General features: G+C 29.7%; 1 protein-coding gene across 3 annotated transcripts in view; it reads left to right on the forward strand.

The window, feature by feature from the left end:
• LanB2 (laminin subunit gamma-1) overlaps positions 1–25,900 on the forward strand; it is a 233,792-nt gene that overhangs the window by 108,059 nt on the left and 99,833 nt on the right. Inside the window, exon 1 of one of the 3 annotated variants that reach the window (XM_014420325.3) lies at positions 9,511–9,876. The exons of the other annotated variants lie outside the window; for them this stretch is intronic. Within the exon in view, the coding sequence (XP_014275811.1) occupies positions 9,795–9,876 (82 nt within the window). The 5' untranslated portion in view covers positions 9,511–9,794. Of the gene's footprint in view, positions 1–9,510; positions 9,877–25,900 lie in introns of those variants that run through there. 3 annotated transcript variants of the gene reach the window in all.

Raw genomic sequence — 25,900 nt, forward strand, 5'->3', positions numbered from 1 at the left:
ATATATTAGCCACTACTACTACCACTACACTAGCGACACCGCTAGTGTACTCATAATAATATTCAATACTAAAATATTGAAGCAGTATCTCCTTATTTCTACCCGATCAGTGGTACGGCACTGTGCTTCTTACTCCAAGTACTCAGTTCAGTAACGGTTATAATAGATAATTATTTTCTGTTTCACTATAACCGTGAGCCAGCCTTTGAGTTCAGAGGCCCTCCAGGATTCACCCAAGCTCTTGAAGTTAGTATCCATAATTGGGTAAAAATCTGGCGGTCGAGCGTGAGTCTGACCAAATCACCTCCTAGCTCAACCGTTGGTCTATTAACAGTACTTCCAGAAATTACTGCACCCCTGATAATTCATGGGTTTTAGAGGTACAGATTTAATTCTACTTTTTTCATCTCTTCATTGCACTAATACTCAAAATAACTCAACGAACTTAAGGAACAAACAAATATTGTATTTCTTGGTGTGGGATCACATTTTTCTTTCTCCTAGGAGCGTACTCATTTCAAACAGAAAAGGTTGAAACTGAATGCTGGAGCGATTTCTAGCTTTTTGGGTTATGAAGAAACAATGATTATTTTCTTGCTAGGATTGTTGCTCTTTATTCCTACCGGCTGCTCAATTATTCTTACTGTTATATTTTATTTTTCTAAAATTAATTTTTTCCTTCATTCATTATTTTTTTTTTATTCCTTCCCAATAACCAACTCTAGATAAGCTCCTCGCGAGGCTACGAAACATCTTCATATAGTTACCATTAAAATATCAAGTGGCAGAATTCTGGCATTCAGTATCCCTGCTTGAGCTCTATAAAACCACTTTGATGGACACATCTGTGGCAGCAGCGGCTAGCGGTCAGCGGAGGTGTGGTAGTTGACTCAGCCTTTGTCCTTGGCGGGGGATGTAGCCGTCTGTCTACGTCACGATCTTATAGATCTACTCATCTTGGCTCTGCTTCCTCTTTGTTGGGCATTGGCGGCGGGTCTTCAAATCTTGTCTTGTTACAATTAGTGTGTCTTTCGTTAGATGATTATTTTGAAAGACTATTAGTTTGGCAATGGATATTTCTCAAATATGTTTTATCATATTACGATTGTTAAAAAAAACAACAGTAACCTCCGATGAAGCTGACAGTTTTTTCACGAATGGAACATTGAAATTTTGTCACTATCTTTCTTAAATATAAATCTGATATATATATATTTATACATAAAGCAATTACTACGTAATATAATTGTAAATAGGATTCAGATTACACCCCATCAAACTCTGGTACTTCGTGAATCCCTTTCATCACAATGCTTCTTTTAAGTGTTTACTTTAGTAGACTTCTTAGTAGAATATGATGTCACTTTTTTAGTTTAAACTGTCAACTAAACATCATTTTATTCTAGCGAAAATCCACTCATATAATTTTAATTCGTAATTTTGGTTCACTTAACCTTCCAAGGGGTGTAAGTTTCTAGGAGCTACCAAGCTGACAGTACTTTTTTTTGTCTAATTTTAGTCATGGAATTTAAATCCATCCTTTTTTGTATTCTTGTTCGTTCCTTTTAAGAACTCATTTCATATAAATAAAAATTAGATAATTAGAATTTAATGGAAACAATTTTTTCTCTAACATAAAGGCACTAACAATATAAAGCCATGTTATTTTTATTTTAAAACATAACTAAAATTTCATTTTCTCTAGACGTTTAAAAAACATTTCAGAATCCTGAAAGTCATTAAAATTTATCTGCTTTAGTCGGTTTTTTTTTGGTTTACGGCAATGATTTTTTTCAATCTTGATAGTACATTTCATAGTACACTTGTGTACTTGATAGTACATATTAATACTAGCAATTTTTTAAACATTCGGTTAAGGGTGGAAGAGGAAAAAAATACTTTTTTCCTGAGAGATATATGAAAATTTTAGGTCCACCCGTAGCTCAGTGCAGTCTTGCAGACGCAGTCTTAACAATTTGATGTCTATTGGCGGTGCCGGTTCGAATCCGGCCTGAAGCGTTGATTTTTTCATTGAGTGGCGGTCCTACAAAATGAAAAACTTTGACCCCCAACCGTGGTTAGGCAGTATAGGACTCCATGGGAGTCTTGGCTGAAAAATAAATAAATTTACGATGTCAAAATAAAAATTGGAAGTAAAAATAATGTTGAAGATGATCAATTTAAATGTTTCATTAAATCACTCACATTTTTTCCTTTCCTCACACCCTCCAAAATACATCCTTCCATCTTTTTATGGACTCTTTTGATTCTTCAGTCCTATAGTAAACTTAATGTTCTTTAAAAGTTTTATCAAACATTTTTTTATTATTTTTTTAAATATTTTGTCTTCTTCATTAACTGTTGGGTAAGACAAACAGGGTATTTCGGTAAAACGAGGTTCGAAATTATATGTATAGATTAGATTTTCATATGGAAACATTTAATATATCTGACAGCCGTGTTCTTCAGAATTAATGTTCCCATTGCAAGTAGAATATTACTAATACATTGTAGTATAATTCATCATGTCTATTAGAAAGAAGTGTTTTTCGAGATAATTTTATAAATCATGGAAACGTATATTGATTTTACTCAAGTGGGTCTTGAAAATTTCCGGTCGTTGGGAATAGATCTTACACCTCATATAGAGTCTAGTTACTAGATGAAAAGTATCCTATCTAAGTATCCTATGAAAAGATGAAGTTACTTTTATGAAAAAGTATCCTATCTAGTAACTCTAGTCAGGATTGATTATGAGATGATAGTTTATAGTGAAATAGTTCCCAGGAGATATACGAGTAAGATTTTGTACGATAAGAAGCCTTCCTAAGAAAAAAAAATAAAACATGTATCTTGCCTTACAAATCTCTCGAGGCTATAATAATATTCTTACACCTTTCACTTCCTATAATCCCCTAAAAAACTGACAAGACGCAGCTGCAGGTAACACGGACTTAAAGCCCCAACGATCTAATCTATCGCCCTCTTGCATTTTGAAGGCTTATTTACACTTTTGTCTTCACTCTCAGCAGCAACTGCCTGTCCAAACTATTTATGCCCAAGCAGGTGGAACTAAATGAAGCGTACCTATTTTTATTTCTAAGTTAAATATTTATAATTGTTTTACCTATTGCTTTATAATAAATATATTGACTAAACTTCCGACTCATTACTAAAGACTGATCTAGATGACTGTAATAAGGCCAATCTGGACATATGGAGTTGAGCTTTGGGGCTCCACTAAACCTTCGAATTCCTCTTGTATCCCTTCCTTACAATCCAAAATCCTTCGTAAAATCCTCAATGCTCCTTACTTTGTCACAAATAAAATCATACATAAAGACCTTAGTGTTCCCTATTTAACCGATCTAGCCCGAACCAGACATCACTCGTTTCATTATAAACTCCCTAACCACTCAAACCCTCTAGTTTCTAACTTAGCATCCTCTTCTATTCCTGACAATCTTCCGAGGCCCCTGAAGAGAAGATGCCCACGAGAGCTGCTAATGTAAAATGTCATTAAAGTGATACCAATGGGTAGTTTCTCTACACGACTGTAACACTCCATTTTAACTAAGTTAAAATTTACTGAATGTATTATATAATATACAGTTGTAAATATCAATAAAGATATTAAAAATGTATATAGTGACTTACTCAACAATGCCGGGACAAATTAGGTGCTGAGGAGGGGGGATGGTATTCTCGAAAGGTTTAATATATAAATTAAACACTGCTGTATTTTTATTGTATCCTGAAGGCAGGAAAGAAAAATTATAATGAACATATTCCTAAACATATTATTTACAAAATCCAATATTTTCCTTTCATTACATTTTACTATAACAATTTAAACTTACCGTTTCCTGAATCTTCTACTTTCAGATACTTGTTACAGTTATTTAAAAGTAGATATATTATTTATATAGATTATATAGCCATTTTTCTTTTTTAGAATTTTATTTACTTCATAATTACAATTAATTATAGATTGCATAATAACCGTTAAGGGGCCTACTTAACTTTAAATGTTGGTTTATTTTTACTTACTATTAAAAAAGATTTTTTTTTTTATTAGTTTTACCCGATTCGATCTTCATGATTTTTTCATGAATATTATGAATTTCCGATTTCCTCCACATCGTACTGTAATAAATAATTTATTTGAAATTTTTCACTTTATTACTATATTATAAGTTATTATATTATATTGATTAAAATGTATAATACTTTCGTGAAAAAAAACTTACTGAAGTGAGTGGTATAACATGGATTTGTTTTCTCCATTACCAGTTTGATGATTTATTTGGTCGTAAAATCGTTGGTACTTGCATTGTATGACCTAATATTTATATAATATAATTATATTGAAAGTAAATAAAGTATTTGTGAATTATTTTAATACATCTTTTGGGCATTCATCATCAATCTAGTAATCTAAAACATAATTCCATGTTTACTAAAGTCCACAACGATTTCTAAATGTTCGATTCTCATATTTTCCCGCATATTATATTTTTTGACTTGATATATCATAACTTCTATAATCTACTATAAGATTATTAAAGTTCTAGAGGGGCAAGTCTAAGATCTTAGTTACGATCTTCAAGAAATCGTAAGAAGGCAAGTAACATAGGTTTATACTAATTTCATTTAAAATTACCAATCGTTCTACTAAGCTGATGACTCTATTTTCTATTAATAGAAGCTAATACACCCCTTACAAATGGCTAGAAGTGTACGAAGGAACGCCCCTCAAATTCAGCTGGTTCGCTCTATAGAACTGATCAGGCTTCCTCAATGATACTATTATTGAGGTATACATTTGAGGATACGTTGCATTGTGTTCGGTACTACAAATATTATTGATAGCAGTGAAACTCATTCTCTTGAAACAATAATAAAATTAATAAATACATACATATTACATGGGTAATGGAATATGGATACCTATGTTGACATATTCTATTACTTATGTAATATGTATGTATTTATTAATTTAATAGTGAAACTAATATTTGTAACAGCTCATAAAAAATTACATAAAAAAAAATAATATTCATAATTTATTAAGGGACATGATTTCAAAGCTTTTAATATTAAAATTTTGACCAACCGACCCTTTCTATTCCTTAATTTCATTCATACATAAGATGATTTTTTAAATACACAAAATGGCTATTGATCGTGTCTTGAACTTAGAATTGCATAATTCCACTGTGAAAGTAGTTGGTTTCCATTTCTTTGCTTAAATTTTAATGCTGTCGGAAAGTTGAATTTTAAAGATTTTTTCTGCGAAAATGAATTTTATCAGTTGGAGCTTTATCATTCCATGTATTATTAGAAATAAAAAACATAAGATAACAACTGCAGATTAGAACTAGTATATCTCACATCAACAGTTTGAAAATAGACATACTAAATGTCTAGACATTTTTTTATTCTAGAACCAGTAAAAAAAATTGTTGTCAGTATATGTCTCTAGAGTATTATCATTTGGTATGGCAGAACGGCCTTTAACTAAGTAGAAGACCCCACTTTAAGAAATGGGGACCCTCCAGATTAGCGATTGGACATTTAAAATTACATTTTGATTAACTCTAGGTTATAAATAATTTATTTACTATTTGAAAAGTAACAAAGATTACAAAGAAAAATGAATATTGAAAAGAGGTAATTTATAATAAGTTATAAACTTTGAATCAGCAAAGATCAGCGATAAATTGCTTATCTTTCTTGAAACAATAGTACTTCTCTGTGCTTTACTGCTTCGTTTTAATTTATGGATCACTATGATAAGGATGCCAAGTTACCCAGTTAACAGGTCAGGGTCATGATTTTGTGATGGCATTGTAAGAGCATGATTGAGTTTCATTTAACTTAGAATGTTCTCTAAAGCAATTTGTAAAGCTAAAAATATCCTTATCCATTTATCTCATGTAGATTAAAATTGTATTCATCTATTAAACGCTATTTTGTCTCACAATTTCAGTAAAGATTAAAAAATGTAACTAGCATGAAGACCCTTTTATATTTGAAGTAATATGAAGGAAGATTTTAAAAAATGAATACTCCTTCCCATATTCTCATTTTATTATGCATTTTCTGATTAATATAATTTTATTTATTTAAAATTAATTATTAATTAATTACATTAAATATAAGAAGATGTTCAGGGTTGCGGTCAAAAAAGAAAAAATAGTTTATAACTATTTATTAATTACATTAGTTAACATTTCAATCCTATTACGTAATTTTCTAACTTTTATCCATTTACTTTTATTATACCAAATTTAAGTTTATTCAGACTGTAAAACCTAATAATAAAAAAAAAATTAAATTATACACTTAATTTCGACTCAGTACAATATATACATAAACTATTGTCCTGATTAGGGCTTTAAATTCGTTAGTCTAAGATAAAAGAATTTTTTTCCGAAACAAATGAGTTTCATGCCACTGTGTGCCATATCCTTAATGGTTTATCGATCGATACTGTCGAATATCTCATCTCAGATCCCATATCTATCTTAGTTCGACCTACATCTCGTACCGCCTGAGAGCATAGGAGACCTTACAATTCTATGAAGACAAATAGCTGCTTTTAGATTCAAACCACTCACATGACAAAGGCTTTATACACCAAATATACTACAGAACGCTTATCTATATGACTTGAAAGTTTATTTGGATGTAAGGCATTGAACTTTAAATAAGAGCTATCAAATTCTTCCCGCATCCAATCGTTACAATCCAAAATCCTACGTAAAATCCTTGATGCTCCTTATTACGTCACAAATAAACTCATTCATAAAAACATCCCATTCGTTGCAGATTTGACCCAAAACAGATATGCGTCTTTTTATTCCAAACTCCTTAACCATCCTAACCCATTAATTCTTAATCTTTCATCCTTAACAATCCCTGATAATCCTCCGAGGCGTCTGAAAAGAAGATGGCCACGGGACCTTCTAGTTTAAATTAATGTTTGAAGTACCACCAATGGTGGTTCCTTCCCAAGATTTTCAAGTGTATATGAAACATACTACATATTTACCTATTGTATTATTTTATACAGTTGTAAATTACATTAAATAAATAATTAAAAAAAAAAAAAGTTTTCTAAAATTTATAAACCTTATCAAAATTATTAATTATCCTTATTTAAACCATCTAATACACAATGACTTTAATTTTCAGTTGTATATTTCTCGCTTGGAAGAAGAGTGCCACAATGTGAATATTTTTCCTCACTGTTTAGCTTGAAAATATGTTTACTTGTATTTCATTGAGAAGGAAATATCAGAAATTTTGTTTAAATATTTACCACAATAACAAATTATTTTTGTTATTTTTAAATATCGACCTATAATCATAAAAAAAAAATTGAAATTGGCGATCCTACGTGCATAGTTTCTCCTTGTCATAACTTGAAAACCATGCATTATTCGAAGATCCTCATATGTAATATTAAACAATAATAAATTAGTTAAAATTCAATTCAAATGCATCTAAAAATTGTAGTAAATTGTCTTCTTTTTTTTTTATTAATTTATTAATAATATTAACGATTTGAAGGTTTTAGGGCGACCTGTTTGAAATTAATGGAATTATAATAGAATATCATTTTCGTCCCACTGCCATAGTCAAGAAACAGAGTCAACATTCGAGTGGTTTTGAGTGTTATTCCAAGCATTTAATCATGTGTATTCGACCGTGTTGACTACCTAGCAGGTGGGGAAAAAATGTGAATAATTCTTGGTCTGCAATACAAATTATTGAACTTTTTCAATAAGAGACACTTAATTAAATTCTTCAATCTGGAAGGAGAATTGTTACGAACTTGGTAAAGCGTCCTCTTGATGCTTCACTATTAATTCGTTGGACTATGTTAAATCTATTAACTTATTCATACTTTTAAATTATTAATTACTTACAATAATCATCTATATTTATTTTTCGAGTGACAAAAGTTAGGATACAATTGGAATATTATAAAAAATCTTAAATCTCTCAAATACGAGTGAATGTTTCAAAATTATGATTGTTGATCATCAGTTCATGAAATATTATATCACAAGCAGAGGACATAGCACATCTGATATTTGTAGTCTAAATGAGACCAATCAAGCCTGTCTAACCAAATCTAGATGGTATATTGTTGCTTAAGCTGTGATTGTAACTCAAAAAATATCAGCTATGTGATTTTAATTATTCAAAAAAGATTTAAAAATCGACTTATCAAATAAGGACAACTCGTCTCAACCATCCTTGTGTAAAATACCTATATACTTTTTTTTTACTTCGAGAATTCTTTCAAGTTGTTTTTATAATGAAGCATTATTTTTTCTATTTTTATGAATTGTTTAAAGTTTTTTTTTTCGATGGTACGAGGTATCATAGTTAAAACCGACGTTATCTGTCGAAAACAGTAGTGTCGTTCGCAGATATAACTAGACTAATCCGCATACAGTCAATATAACTTTTTTTTGCACTTAGGGGAAAAATTGGTCTCAAAATAAAAGTTGTTTTGATTTCATTTCAAAATGGTTACGTGACTTCATACAATGGGGGTAATCATGATGTGTTAAATGTACAATTTATAAATATAGGATTGTGAGCAACCCAAAGCCCATATTATATGTTAAAAAAAGAAGATCTACTAAGGGATATTCTGGGTAACTTTTTTCAACATTCTAATCTTTACGAAAATCACCAAGAGCTTCATTATACCATCTTATTACTTATTATTACTACTTATTACTAACTAATATTACTAAGTATTATTAGGACTAATATTATTATTACTTATTATTATCTTAGCTTCATTACACCTCACTTATTTCCTATACTAGTTTTTATTCCATTATTTTTATCCATTACTTTATTAGACTTTAAAAACGTCACTACGCAAACAAAACACGAACTATGAACAACAAACCTATCAAAACGTAGTGTGGTCTGTCAGGTGACGTCATTTCTTGTTTAGCAGACCTATTAACAGACTCTCAATCATGTTAAATGTTATATCGTTTTGACATGCTAAAAGATGGAAATGTTTCTATTTAACATACTTTAACGTGTTAAACTAATGGTCGCGAATACCCTTAATTTATCATAAGCAAATGGGAATCTTTTCCCCATGGTCAAAGTAGCGTTATTTTTTTCATGTACATATTTATACCACATTTAATTTATTTAGCTTCTATTAACTTACGAATTTCATCAAATAAATTTCAAACAAATTGCGTTTAACTAAGTTGAGTAATGGTCGCTAAATTGATACGCTTTTGTTTACCAAGCTTCATCTTTATTTGTTTTCCTCGGATAGTATTTTCTTATCGGACTAATAAAGGAGCGGTAGATTCCTTCTAAATTAGAGGGAGGTAGCTGACTGAACTAGAAGTACACTAAGAAAGAGGTTGATCTATCGCTTCGGGATCCGGAGAGTACCCGTACCTGGGGACGAGGTGGGGGCCCGGCGAGGTGCCAGCGGCTTCAGTCCTGCTTCGTTCCCCGTTCAGTCCTGTTCCAGCCGCCCTCCACTCCGTCACGTATCTATTGCTTAATGACCACATCGTCACGGGGAGTATCCCTATAGCCGTTTGTCACCGGCAGTTTTTGTTCCAACCGTTTTTTGGCTGATAAATTATATATCCCCGAGATAGTCGTTAGAGCCTTTTTTTTATTTCTACGACTGATTCTTTTATTTTGTTCGACCCAACCCGAACTTTTAATGACTTTATCTTAGCTCGGAGGTGTATGCCCCTTTCGTTCCCTAAAGAGATGTGAAGATGTCGGCGATAGTAGTTCTCCTAGCTGCATCAGCTGCGGCGCTGCAGTGGGACGGGATAACACCCTGGTTCTCTGATTCCAGTAAGTCCTATCTCACATACCTACCAAACAGATAAATAAATAAATTGCCACTTTCACTATATTCATCGACAGCTCTAAAAAATGTTTGTGTTCAATAATCGTAACCTGAGAAAAGAGAGATGACGAATCACGAATTTCAGATTGGATTAAATTGGAAACTTTAATGAACAATTTTAAGTACAATTAACCTAATAACTTTCGTTTCATTCCAGAATTAACTAATATTTATTTCTTTAACATTTTTACCTCTGTTGTAGTCTAGAGACATATAAATGCATTAGGCTAGTAAATGAAATAACAAAAAGTATAAGCATAAGATAAGAAGGACAAACAAAAACAAATTAAGACAAAAAATGAAAAATAGAAAAACCCTGGTATAAAAAATAAATAATGGCTAAAATATAACCAACTACAAAAAAAAAAAAAAATATGGCTTAATGTAAATTTCAATTATACTTTGTATATTTTTTTTTGTATATTAAAATAATACTATTTAAAATGTAGCTAACTAAAAATAGATTGTACTTTTAAGATTTTTAGGTAGAAATAAAGGAACTTAGAAAATACTAAAAAATAAAAATGAAAATAAACTGTCAATAAATTACTTATAATTAACATACTTTGTAATAAAAAGAAAAAATACTCAACGGTTAAAAATGTGTTAATGATTCAAATGTAAATTGAAACATTAAAAAAATACGGAGATATTAAACTAATGCTTAATTATTAATTAATCAAATAAAAAAAATTAAAAAATCGAAATAAATACTGGAATACCTTGAAATAATACTAGAATACAATGGATAGCTCAAAAGGAGTGCTTTATATTATTCACTTGTTGACTGCTAAATAGTCTCAAGAAATTGTATCATCTAAAAATTTCATTTCATGACATTACTGTAATATATCATTTTCAACGTAATCAGGTGTAATTTTTAAAAGTTGGGTTAAGGCAACTTGAATTTATTTTAGAAAATTATTCCTGAAAATTTATATATGAAGTTGCACCTACAGTTTATTTTCTTCTTTAAATGACAAGAGGATTCAACTGAATACAAAATAATTAATTTAATAAAAATTTAGAATTAATCCACGAATTTCAAGAATATTTATAAAAATTAAATTATTTCTTATTTCATTTTTAAATTAAATTTAACTACTGATATGTATCAATATCTGGCAGTTAATCTCCATTAGTTGGAAGTCGGCTTGGTTTAAGTACCGAAGACAAACGGAAAGGAATGCATTAAGAAGTCAAAAATAGTTTTTGATAGGCACCGTTGCTCTCCTAAATCCATATTATCTTAATAGCATAGTAGGATGATCACTACCCCATGATACCCTCAACTTATCTGTGGTCGTATTAAAAGAGATCTAGTATTAAAATAAAGAAGCTTGAGGGCATTAATATTTGGATCGGTGGCATATGCCGTGGTGTCTTTAATTGATCGTGGCTCAGCTTCGAAAACATTTCTTCTCTATTGTTATTTTTCGATGTTATATCAGTATATAAATATCTTATTAGTTTTTACGAAATTATAATAATAATAATTATATTTTATGTGAAAGATTATTGATGATTGACTGTGTATATAGATGAATGGAATATGGTCCGGGTGCGGTAAAAAAAAACTCAAATAGTAAATAATTATACTATTTTTATTGACCCAACGTTTCGCCCCACGTTGCAGGGCTTCGTCAGGGCAGTTTTGATGGAAGCCAAAGACAGACTGAAAATATTATAATTATTTACTATTTGAGTTTTTTTGTACCGCACCCGGACCATATTCCATTCATATATTCTATATGATTCGAGTTTTTTATTCAATTTTAATTTTATTATCTATTAATAATTTTTGAAATGAGATTTATTTAAAAAAAATATAATGTATATTTTTCATAGTTTATATATCGGTAATTCAATATTATATATAATACTGAAACATTTGAACTCATTTGCTCTCCATGTCAGTCATAAGCGATATTTTGATAATAATTAAATAAACAGGTAAATTATCACGAATCTTTAAAAGAAAACTTTTTACTTTTAAATAATGGACCGTATAAATTCAAATTATGAAGAAGACAGTCAGGTATATCAAAAAAGTAACAGAAATAGTATGAAACGATTGATTTTCCGTCATTTCGCCCCACTTTGTTGGGCTTCATCAAGGCTGTTCAAGTTGATAGCTTCAGAGACTTCTACACTATAGAGACAGATATATAAGTCTCTGAAGCTATTAAATTGAACAGCCCTGGTGAAGACCAGCAAAGTGGGGCGAAACGTCGGAAAATAAATAGTTTCGAACTATTTCTGATTTTCTTTTGACCGCAACCCTGGCCATCTTGTTCATAATTTACTTTTTTTACCACTACGAAGTCACTTCATAAAACGATAAAGTTCTTAGTGGAACACTTGTATTGTTAATTTTGGCATATCATATGAATTAAAAATTTAAAAATTAATATTTCATGTGTATTAAGTACATTTCTATACAATAATAATATTAGAAGATTGTTAGTTGAGCTTATGTGATGAGTGTGGGATGATGGTCCCGATGATGATTTTAACCATAAAAAAGGTACAAAATAGCAGAAAAAACTATTAGTAAGTAACCATTTCATTTTCCACTTTGCAAGGCTGAGTGATAATTTGATTTGATGATACCTTCTGATAAAGCTTGCAATCTAGAGTAAAATGTTTGTTAATAATATATGGTTTTTTCTTCTATTTTGTTCTATTTTTGCCCACATAAGGTTAACTAACAACCTTCTTATATTATTATTGTATAGAAATGTACATAGTACATGTAAACTGTGTTTTTAAAATGATTAAATATTCTGAAAAAAAATTAATTAATTTAACTACGCTCGAAAAAAAATTATATTTTTAACCTAAGATAACTTGTGTCACCTCTTTTTTCATATATTTTTTCTTTACATTTATTATAATTTGATATGGAATACTTATCATTATTACATTATGTTTTGGCTAAATAGCTTTTTGTGTGGGTTTTTTCAATAGACAAATGTATAAATAATAATAATAACAAAAATCTATTTTACTTGTAAAAGTACTGGAAGAAGAACAGAGTGCATTTATTTGCATGTATTTATTTCAAACCGAAGTCTTGACATTGTCCGGCAATATTTTGACCGATAAGGAAATATGTATTAAAATTATTCTCTGTAAATTTAATGATAAAGTCGAGTATTAAAAAAAAAATAAATGGTAAGAAAAAATATTTCTTGATCCTACACATCACTCTTGTAAGGGAAATATACGTTATATTTTCACTTTGTTGTATGTTAAAATCTCAAGATTATAAATCGTGAGAATTATTGGGATGTAAATAGTGCCTCTAATATTGTAAGAACGTTACATGATTTATGTATTTTATGCAATCAATATCGTAGATTTTAACTAAAATGTGTTTAATACCCGTCTAGTCTCTGCAGTAAAGAAAGTTTGTGTCATAATGTTTGAAGGATTTCCAATCATGAATAATCACTATTAATTAGTTAGGAATTCGATTGATGCAAAATTAATTATAATTTCTCCTATGAACTCAATTTGATGTTTTTTTTTGTTTTGTTTTTATGTTTATACTACACGATTTTCACCTCCAAATATGTACTGCTTTAAGTCTGTGTTGACCTCACCTATGTTGGCGTTTATGACTTGATGGCTTGTAACTTGTCGAAATTTCAGTAACCTCGTTGGTTATATTACACTTTTCATGCTTAATGAGATTAAATTTATATATTAAATCCACATATAGATCTACTGTCGGTCAGTGAACTAATTGTTTCACTATCTCTTACAAGGTATTGGCCACTGGGAATATTTGTGAAAAAGTTTCAAGTTGATGTCGATAGCATTCTTATGAACCTTCACTCTAATTTTACTTTTACTGATTTAGTCTGTCTGTAGTCAAATTTTAGCTTGAATTTGATACGATTTCGATAAAATTTTCAAGTATGTCGACTTTATCCACTACTTTTGCTTACAGATGTGAAAAAGAATATTCCTTTCACTCATATATATATGTTGAAAACGGTTTATCCGATTTAACCAAAAATATATGTTTAAAATTGATCTAGGGTCAAATTCTTCAGATGCTTTCCCTTAAAGATGAGCAGAACTATTTTTCTTGACACACATGTTACAAAAATGGCATAGAGGAGGAGATTTTGTTCCCAAATGATAAATAAATATAACAAAATGTATCCTTAAACCTTGAAATATAGGTAAATATGTATCATAACATATAACAGGTAACATATATCCTTAGGTATATGAATATATGTATTTATAAATAAAATAAATAACCAATTTAAACGATTTGAGTTATTATACTGTTGGGGGAGCAGGAAAATTACTTTTTTTTTAAATGTTTCTTTCGTTTTAATTATCAATAATGATTTTAATTAATACGTCATTTATTTCTGCTAATAGACCATAATTTAATATATATTTCTGGCACTGATAACCACAATGTTTTTTGTGGTTATGCAAAAACATCCAACCTTACCGATCCATGTACCCTCAATTTCTAAGCTTTTTTTATAAAGTTAAGTGCATGTAATAGTTCCCTTTTATCCTTAATTTTTATTGTAAGTATTCATACGTCAGGACCAATGATTTGTAATTCAGTTATTATCGGCCCTTAGTATATGATTAGAAAGGAAGTTCTGAACAGAGAACCTGCGAACAGAGCACCTTATTAAAAGAACATGAGAGGTGCGCTAAGCCGAGTTAGGGGCAGGAAAGACGTACAACAATGCCCACCGAGGACCCTGTATGCCTCTAACTGTATGCCGGTGCCGGCATGGATTTCTTTTTTCTTTTTCTGTTTTTGTTTTGTTCCTTCATTCCTCTCTTCCTCTCACGATCTTATTTAAAGTTCTTTGAACTTCGTCAAGTGGGCCGAAGGTCCTTTTATAGAACACCTTTTTTTTTTATTTTATAACTACGAAATACGAAACCACCTCCATTTATAATACCTACCTACCTCCTTCACCTAACAAGCTGGAACTTCATTATGTTTGGGTATTTTAAGGCACTTTCAGTCTTTGAGGCATTAAAAAAATTAAAACTTTCTGCTAAATGATTGTAATTACAGTTCCTTTTTTTTGTGAACGAGAAACTAACTAAACATGAATAATGATTTACGGACACTCATGAAAAATGATAAAAATACAACAAAATGTCTTTTTTTTTCAAGATAATTAATTTTTTTATAAATTTGGAAGTAGATGAAATTCAAATACTTAAAAAATGTGTATTCTCGTTATTACAAAGTTTTGTATGAAATATAGTATTGTCTTTACCTTTATTAAAAAAATAAAATCTTGGAGGTAAAAACATACAACAAAGTACGTTACGAGTTGGGACTTCATTACGTTTAAGTATTTTGAGGCACATTCAGTCTTTGAGGCATTAAAAAAATTAAAACTTTCTGCTAAATAATTGTAATTACAGTTTCTTTTTTTTTAAAACAAAAAAACCAAAATTTGAATTATGTTGTACGGACACTCAAGAAATGGCCGATGAAAAAAAAAATACAACAAAATGTCTTATTTTTCAAGAGAAGTAATTTTTTTATAAATTTGGAAGTAGATTAAATTCAAATATTTAAAGAACGTGCATTTTCGTTATTACAAGGTTTTCTATGAAATATAGTATTGTCTTTACCTTTATTAAAAAAAAAAATCTTGGTGGTAAAAACATGCACCAAAGTACGTTAGTGTTAGTCTGTGTACTTGAAGACTGTACACATGTTCATGTATATATATATTATATACTATTGGGCTGAGTTGCATTTTAAAACTTTAACTATAGATCACAGTCGGCTAATTTTCACTATATTTTATTCCTCCGGAGCATGCTTGAAACTACTAATTGAAAGAGGCATTTTGAATGAAGGATTCTAACTGAAAATTTAATTTGAAATAGTTTTATATTGAGCTGTTAGTATAAATTGCCAAGTGCCTCAACTTTTTACTCTCGCAAGCGGTACGCATACAATTATAATAGGAACATCATTATAAAAAAAATATATAAAGAATTAAATCTTTTTACAATTCAATATCACCTAAGAATCCGTTATGATTGAAGCATTTATTAAGGTGTCATTTATCACGATTGGTTTTTGATATTCCTTTAGATGAGGAGACACAAATTATGATCTGGGATTCTTAAAGGAGTTAATTGATTTTGACGGTGTACACCTTCAGGACTCGTCGGTTCCAAAAAATCACCGATATAAAATCGTTGATAAAATTTTCTTTGGAAATCACTTCATTGAGAATAACTCATTCCACTGGAAATCCCTGAGTTATGAGCTTTTGAGAACAACTGGAACAGGTGACTAAGCCGACTTCAGTAAACTTCATTTACATTAACTAAGATTTACCAAATTTCACTTTTGAAATTTTCAAGACTTGAAAATAAATATGACTGTCCGTGTCAATCGAGTCTTGAACATCCTGTATTGATATAAACATACACACTCATTCACTAATACAGATATATCATAAATAAGTGATAAAAAAAAAATAAAATAATACAAAAATTTTTCTCCTTATCTTTATGAAATTAAGGTTTGTTTGGTATGGGTAAATCTGAGACATGCGGTTAATAAGTATTTTTTCCTTGGTGAAATTCATTTGTGGAATGAAATGGATGTTTAAAAGCTAATTATCAGTTTCTGGTTGCTATTATTTTTTTTAATATTGTATATCTATAACCGAAGGGAATAATATGTTAAGCAAAACATTATACATCTTACACTAATTTCGGATTTTTCTCACTTTCAAAGTATCAGTCTTATGAGGAACTAGCTTGTAATCCTACTAGTAATTTCAACCCGCCACTTATATTTCTAACTTGTAAACAATGCAAGAATTTCGCGCAACTGTTGTGAAAAGAACTAATTATTCTTTTCCGTAGTAAAGAACCGGTATTCACGAAATGCACCTGAGACTTATAGTAAAAATAACCGATTTCCATTCTCGTTGAAAACATCGATGACTTACTTCACAGTTGTGCAAAGTGCAGTTTTTATTCCAAAATCAGTTCAGTCAAAAAATTAATTTAATTAATTAAATGTTGTAATTTTCCTAAAAGAGAAAATCTTTAATTGCATATTTCCTTAAAAGTGAATAGTAGAAGTTGTATATTTTATTAATTTTCACGCGGAGTGATTTAAAAATCTTTACCTATATCATTTAATGCAATTACAAAAAAATGTAGTATGTAAAAAACATAAATGATATTTCGGCAATAAATAATATCATGTTTGTTTGAATAGAAATATCGGGGTGTCATAACACTTTTATTAAGCATTCCTAGTATTTTTATTAAGTTATTAATGTGCTGACTCTCTTAGTTTAGTTTATTTGATTAATGACAGCAGATGATTTCTAATAATTATTTCGTCTGTTTCAGGTGAGTATTACATCTTAGCTGCTTAATTAGAATATTTGTGTAAGTATAATTTAATGCTGTGAATTGTGGTCAGTTTGATAATCTTTATTTTTTACTGTGATGCGATTTTTACTAAACAAGGCGTTTGTTATTATTCAATTTGTAACATATTGTATATTATTACTATTATTATTACATTGAACTAAGTGAATTTAATCACCCAGTTTACTTTAATTTTTTATCAGTTGGAAAAAGAGAAATAAAGTAACTTTCTATTTGAAAAATTGACACAAGATGTATTTTTAAATTAGTTTTTATATTAATGTTATAAAGTTAATGACTGAAATGGTAAAAAAAAAAAATTATTTTTGCAGATATCAAGTAAACTGCTACTCTTACGAACAACGTACAGTGTATTTTTGCCTTTCCAATGAAAACTACTTAAATTCAACTTTTAATTAGTATACTTGTTTTAATTAATTTCACCGCAGGAGTAGCTATTTCCTCGGTATTTGACAAAATAAATTCTTAAAATGCTGATTTCTTTTAGTCAAGAAAAAACTTATAGACCTACAGATCTCAATAAACACTCAAATTTAATGTACTATAAAATAGTTTATAATTAATATTTTCGTACGAGTAGTTATTTCAAAGATATTTGCCAAAATAAATTCAAAAAGTGTTGTTTTCTTCTTAATCGGGTAATAGCTTTCGGTTTATGAAAAAAAAAAGTCAGGAAGTATTAGGCATAAAGATGTTTATTAGCACTGAAATTACAGCACATTGGATGTGCTATAAAGTAGTTTATCATTATTATTTTCGTTGGAGTAGTAGTTTCTGTACTATTATGCCAAAAAAAAAATTAACTTAATATCTATTTTTCCTTAGTGGAAGTAAAAATGTAAAACATTATCTTGGGAACAATAAAACGCAAAGAGCTCTTTAGAAATCAGATTTTAAAAAGTTTATTCTATTTTAAATTATGAGCTATTCAATTTTATAATCCCGATATTATTTCTTCCATAATAAACTCCCTAACCACCCAAACCCACTCGTTTCTAACCTTGCTTCCTCTTCCATTCCTGGCAATCCTCCGAGGCGCCTGAAAAGAAGATGGCCTCGTGACCTTATATTGTAAACTGTTTTAAGAATTCTACTACTGGTTAGTTTCTCTACATCTTGTATCATATCATTATGTCATTATGATCAAATTTACTGGTTGTATTTTTTTATACAGTTGTAAATATCAATAAATAAATAAAATAAAATAAAAAAATTTATAATGCTGTAGGTAGTTTTAAGGATATGGACCACCGAATGAAAATGAGCATTATTAGGTAATAATGAAAAGTATTAAGTTTCTTTCTTGGATAAAATGAACTTCAAAGGCCATGCATCTTAAATACTTCAACATTTCAAAGTCATTTTCTGTACACCTTGTATACCCTACGTAAACATTGCAGCATTTTCGGACAGAATTTTTTTTTTTTTTTGTAATTTATTTAATGTGATTTACAACTGTATAATAAATAAAATAAGTAAATATGAGGAATGTTGGACAGAAAACAGCGCTCATTTTTATAAAACTTAAAAATCTCAAAATGAATTTTTTGGAACAGTGATCACTTTTTATTTCCCCTTACCAAGGTTGGGAGAGTCATTTAAAAATTAAAAATTATAAATAACTATTAAAAAAAATTAATAACTTATAAAAAATTATTTATTTGGATAAATTATTAAATTATAGGATGCTTCATTTAACCATAGCAACATAAAATTTTAAAATATGCCTTTTGACATATTTAATCAAAATAAAATTTAAAGTCTTCATGCCCTTATGCTTTCGTCAAAGTCTTTATTTTTATCTCTGGTGTTTGTTACTGCTGCTTTTTGGCGCAATCCTTGTTTGGTCCTCAGCGGCGATAAGTTTTCTCGCTGTGGACAGATCTATACTGAACGTAGGGAAGCAACTCCCACAGATCCTGATTGATGGTGATGAGCACTGATTTAGCTGAAGAAGGAAGTCAAGTCGTCCATCGTCGAAGGATCCTTCGTTGCCTATTGACTGCAGTAGCCGTCTCCATCAAAGCATTAGGTTGGATGGGGGAGATGGTTGGATAATTATATATCTTACGTTCTACTTATTAGCCCTTTCTCGACAGCCCTCTAAAAGCTTTTCGGCTTACGGTGGTCACTAAAACCTTTTTTATTTCCATCCAGCCTCTTTAACTGCTTACAAACATAAAAAAAGAAGAAACAGAAAGAAATCTTGCATGAGTCAGAACATAACAGCCTGTTCGAAACTGTTTTAATTTAAAATATACTCGTTCTAATTAGGTTCCATAGTCTTGATATATGATCACAGGTGATAATAATTACTAGTTTGATAATATTTTTTATAACATCAATTAAAATTCTTTAATCATGGAATTAGTCAACAATAGGATTTTTAATTTAGCCTATGTAAGATATGTTGTATTTTCAATTTTTTAAAATTAATTCTCTGCAATTTAAGTAAAGTCAGTTTATGCATTTCTAGATAATTTATGATTGGTTCCTAGATTTAAATATACACATTAAAATATGAAACACGTTGTTTTTCTATTCATTTATTTCTTGTGCTAACTTCCCAATCTATTCTTGTAAATCCTCCGTGGCGTCAAACACCATTTCAATGCTTCTGTAGTTTTCATGTGCATATATTAATCATTCTATTATTAACAGATTTGAGGATTTTGAATATATTTTTATTTTTTTTTTTTTTTTATAAATATCTTATATTTATTCTCCCTGATTAACAAATAAATGGTTATCGAGGTGGTTTACAAAAATAAAACATGTTCACAATATTAGAACATTTGCTCCTTTAAATATTTAAAAAAAAAAAAAAAATAATAATTTTCTTAAATTGATAATTTTCTATCTGTTTTTGTCTTCAGATTTACATAAAATGGTTTACCGAACCATTGGTTTTCACAGATATTTCCTAATCAGATCTTCTTTCCTATGGAATTCCATTCTTACATTTATCTGTTGTTCCAGTATCATTCCCATCTTCAAATCCCGCTTATTCCACCTCTTCTTATTCATCTAGTTCCAATTGAGTTGAAACTTATATTCTGTTTATCAATTAGAATTTTTAAATAGATAGATGATTTAATTATTTTATTTCCTTTGTATATTTTACGCAATCTGATACAAATATTATTTTGACTTAAACCTATTTATACAATGAACCTCTTATGGAAATGGAAGTATCCATTAATAATTATTTATTTTGTTGTTTTATTATGCTCTAAAGTGTTCCTAGAGCACTCCCAGCCTATATAAAATGGGTACTCTTAATGTGAAAAGTTTACAGTTCCTTGTAATCTTGAAAAAATCCGTAGCATGTATAACCGTTGTTGAAGAAACAGTACTCCCTAACAAGGTACTGACTGAATGCCTTACTCCTCATGGGTTGTGTGGTACAGGCTGTCATTATTTTATTTTTTATTCCAATTTATTATTATTTGAAGTTAGCTTATGTTTATTATTGTTTCATTTGTTGATCAATTGTACCAAAATAAACAAAGAGTATTATTATTAAAAATAAATTGTTATTAGGTATTTTCTTTATTTTTTAATAAATTTATTTATTAGAATCCATTTAGATTCCTAGCTAGTATTATGTGTGTTTGTTATTGTTTTGAATAATGTCGACATTGATAGATAGATGCATACAATCTATCCTGCAATGGTAAAAATCTTTTTTTTTCTTTATTTATTTAATGTAATTTACAACTGTACAAAATAATACAATAAGTAAATATGTTGTATGTTTCATATACACATGAAAATCTTGGGAAGGAAGCACCCATTGGTGGTACTTCAAACATTAATTTAAATTAGAAGGTCCCGTGGCCATCTTCTTTTCAGACGCCTCGGAGGATTATCAGGGATTGTTAAGGATGAAAGATTAAGAATTAATGGGTTAGGACGGTTAAGGAGTTTGGAATGAAAAGACGCATATCTGTTTTGGGCCAATTCTGCAACGAATGGGATGTTAAGGTCTTTGTGAATGAGTTTATTTGTAACGTAATAAGGAGCATCAAGGATTTTGGATTGTAAGGATTGGATGCGGGAGGAATTTGATGGTTTGGTGGAGCCCCAGAGCTCAATACCATTTGTCCAAATTGGTCTGGTTATCGTAGTGTATACTAATTTTTAAAAATCTTTTTTAAATTTTAGAACTCATTAAAATTTTAATAATTTCTAAAATCTATTATTTCTCAGCAAAATTTATTGTTTTTGCCATTAACCTAATTTGTTTGGAATAATCTGTTCGTTTTTTTTAACAATAAGTAGATATATTGAATATTATTTCCTATCAAATAAGCAGTTGATTCCACTGATGGGAGATAAGTATTAGTTACACCACTATCGGATCTTAAAAATTCACTTCACATCGTGGACAAGTAACCAAGTCAATTACAATAGTGTTAGTGTATTGCAATTTTTGATTACAAATTGTATTCGATAACCATGCTTGGTTTTTTGTCATATTTAAGTCAGTTAAGCCCATGAGACATGGAGTTGCTATTTTTGTTCTTGTAATTTGATGTTTTTTTTTTTTGTTTTGTCTTAAATTGTACTGTAAAAAGAATGCAGCTTATCTAGAAAAAATATCCTGTCTTACTTAGAATCTGTCGAGGTAGGTGTAGGCGTTTACTTTGAATAAGAAAAATGTCTTACTATCTAACTGAAAGGTCTATTATACGATAGATTCCAATCTGTGGACAGAAATAGCTATCTTGACAAGCTGAGAATTATACATTTATGTAGAAATATGAAAAAAAATAAAAAACAAAAAATTAACCCATCAGCTGATTTTCTCTTTTTTAAAATAATCTAAGGGCAGATTTGTTGACAATGAAAGGATAGACTGGCTGGAAGGCGCCATATAATTACTGACATTACCATAGAGTGGTGTGGGCCGAAGACCCGTGGTGCTGTGGGAGGCACTGCCAACTTTCTCGCTCATCTATCCATCATTTGTCTCAACTACTGAGTTCATCGTCTGTCGATTAGAATTCCAATGATGTATCGATTCTTGATTGATTGTCAAAGTCATTTTCGAGCATTGTCTTGAATTAATTGAATCGTTATAGCATTCGAGATTTTTTCAACAATTCGAAAAACAATAAATTGATGATTAACAGCGCTATTTTAATGAAAACGGCATTTTTTCATACTGTCCGGTGCATAGCAAAAAAAAAATGGTTACACTACGTACCAAATAACAGTTAGTGGAACTTATGGTTTAATACTATTTTTTTACATTTTTATTTATATTAGCGTTATGATTCTAACATAAAATATAATTTATAAAGTTGTAATGTTAAAATTTCAATTTTCAATTTTTTTTTTATATTCCAGAAGTTAATGAGTGTACATAAATCATTCGATATTTTGCCATGCTTATCTGTTTCTTGAAAAAAAAAATTATTGTCTCTGGTTGTTGTTTTCGAAGATAATACTATAAAATAATTTTAATAATATGTAATTTACGTAATTTGAGTCTGTAAGATTGATTAATTAAATCATAATTTAGTTTATCTGATTTAAAATATATAAAAATCCGAATAACCTGAATGTCTAAAAGTGAACATATGGGTGCGAATGTTTATTTATTTATTGTTACTTAAATTTAATGTTTCTATATCTTTTATACTAATTATGTTGTTATTATTTTATTATATCGATTTATTTTTTTATTTATACATATACTAATTGTATTTTTTATTTTATTATTATTACATTAAATTTTTTTTTTTAAATTTCGTGGGTACTATTATGATCATTTCCTTTTTTTATTTTCTTTTTATCGTTCTTATTTTTCTGTATATATGGTACGAATGGATAATCTGAACGCCAATGCTTATTGCTATTAATTTTGTCAGATTGTATTATTTCTCTTTATTAATAGAAACATAAAAATGTTCAGCAATATGAATAATTGAACAATAATAAGTTATGATTACAATGTTAAATAATTAAAGCTCCAAACCTTTTTTTAATTTTTAAAATTTGAAGGCTGTTTGTTAAGAAATCTTTTCTACAAACTTACTCAATTTTACAGTTCCAGTAACAACAATAATAATTCAAACAAAAATTGTTATCCTTGTCCGTAAATAGAAATAAAAAAAGTGTACCTGATTCATTATTCCAAGACTTAACAAAAAATCCACTTCATTAGAAAGGTTTAATCATTGAAAATAATTAACCACCAATACAAACTTCAAGGGACACTGAATCTGATACCAAGGCACGGTTTGAGCTGAGAGTTCAGCGAACAAAGTTCTTTTACCAATATTTTAATTAAAGTTTAGTTACATTGATTTCATCATTAAACCTGGATTGAAATTTTAACATAATGTTTTCTTCCGTAATTTCTTCTTTTTTTTCGTCATGTCATAATGTAAATTCTAATTAGAAACAGCATATCTTACATCAAAAGCCAAAATGGAGACAGTACTTCACTCCAACATAAGATAATTAACATAGATTGAAGGAAAATGATGATAATTTTAACACAGCTAACAAAGGTTATATTCAAGCAGCTAATCAACGAAGCACGATTTTGAAATAATTTATCTATGTATTATTGCTTATTTTTTTAATGATTGAATATATTTAAAATGTTAAACTCGTGATGTTTTCACCTTCAAACATCAAAATAACCTGTCTAAAACGGAAATAAATTTTTTTCAACCTTTTTTTTTGGCTTAGATAGTTTTTTGGAAATTTAAATATATCCATCATGATATATTTATGATGTTCTTTATGTGGCTAGAAGTAGTATTACCTTGACTCAAAAAAATAATTCCTGAGACCGAAAAGGACATGGAGAAATAAAGACGCGGGAACTGGGAAAGCATTGACATGAAGGAGTCGTTAATTCAGAGCGGAGGTAGCTATTGCCCTACCCTACACCTTCCCAGTCGGGAGATCGTGGTTCTTACCTGTGTACAATGGCCTCCCGATATTTATAGGTCAGCTATGGCTCACAAGATTTATGCCTTTAGTCTTCCTTTCGTGAGTACCACTTTTTACCATCCTTTAAGGCCTGTATGAGTACAAGGTAGAATGAAACACTCCGCTGCTTTGAGGAGAGAATTCTTCTTGCCGCTACGACTGATTCCAGAGATTGTTAAGAATAATAATTTCATGAACAGATTATTAGAGGGGCTTATAGGCCACTTCGGCAAATCCCTGATGAACTTTACGTTATTTACTAGCAGAAATTAAAATTGTATGAAATGACAAGCATATATTCTGTTAATACCATTTCTGCTGAATTTTATTGATTCATATTTTTGGTTTGTTTTTTTTGTGCCATACTTCTGGCTAAAGATTGTTTTTGTGTTTAAGGACTTTCCAATTAAATATTGAAATACCTTATTCTAAAAATCGTTTGGCCATATCGAATACACATTTATTACATATACCACATTTTCTTGGTTTACTTTGTCGTGTTCCATTTTTCAACTCTTGTACTCCTCTTGGATCTCTCCCTTCTGACATTCTTGTTAAATGTTAAAAATAATTTAACAAATCTTACAAGATTTTTTTTTCTCATATTATTTCATTTTTGATAACCCATTCTAGACATTGCTGATGGTCGTTGTTAGCTAACTAGAGTTTCTTCCTAGAACCTCTTTTAAGTTTGAAATTTCCTTAAATAGGAGAAGTTTCTAGTTAAAAACAAATAGTGAACAATGTTTTGAATCGTATTTTTATGCTATGTAAATAAATTTAACTTTTTTTTTTTTACCTTATAAGATGGTTTTTTCTACTTCAATTTTTTTCTCATATTATTTCATTTTTGATAACCCATTCTAGACATTGCTGATGGTCGTTGTTAGCTAGCTAGAATTTCTTCCTAGAGCCTCTTTTAAGGTTGAAATTTCCTTTACTCGGAGAGTTCTAGGTTCTAGGTTCTAGTTAAAAACATACAGTGAACTATGTTTTGTTATGTGTGCCTATGCTAATGTATGCAAACTAATAATTTATTTGGATAATTATCTACTGCATACGTAAACACACATATAAATGTACCTGTGAATGTGTCTGTAATAATATTCTGTATAATACGGACCATAATACACAGTTTTTAAAAATGATAGAGGTGGAAATAAAATAGAAAATTGTAAGAAAAAATAAAAGAAATAATTTTTTTGCTAGAGCTGAAATTAATGCTAATAAGTACTTCATTGAAAAAACAAAAACAAATAAATGAATGCTAACCAAGAAAGAAGTACTGCCTTTTGACGACAAGAGTTATCCATTTAGGGATCAGAGGTTCTTTTGACTCACAAATGAAGCATGACAGAGAGCAAGGAGCCGTAAAAGCGTACGACAGCTTGAAGATGGCCAGTAAAGAGGGAGGAGTATCCACTACACTATAGTGGCACGCTGTCCCCGATAACATCTTATGCCTCGTTCTTACACCTCACTGCCCGTCTCTATCTTCTCTCTACATCTTTGTGTACCCATACACCTTTGGAATCGCCTCTAATAAATTATTAGTTACCTACAGATTTAGTCTGT

This window comes from Halyomorpha halys, unplaced genomic scaffold (assembly GCF_000696795.3).
Source record: "Halyomorpha halys isolate HHAL.00 unplaced genomic scaffold, Hhal_1.1 Scaffold267.1, whole genome shotgun sequence".
Lineage (NCBI taxonomy): Eukaryota > Metazoa > Arthropoda > Insecta > Hemiptera > Pentatomidae > Halyomorpha > Halyomorpha halys.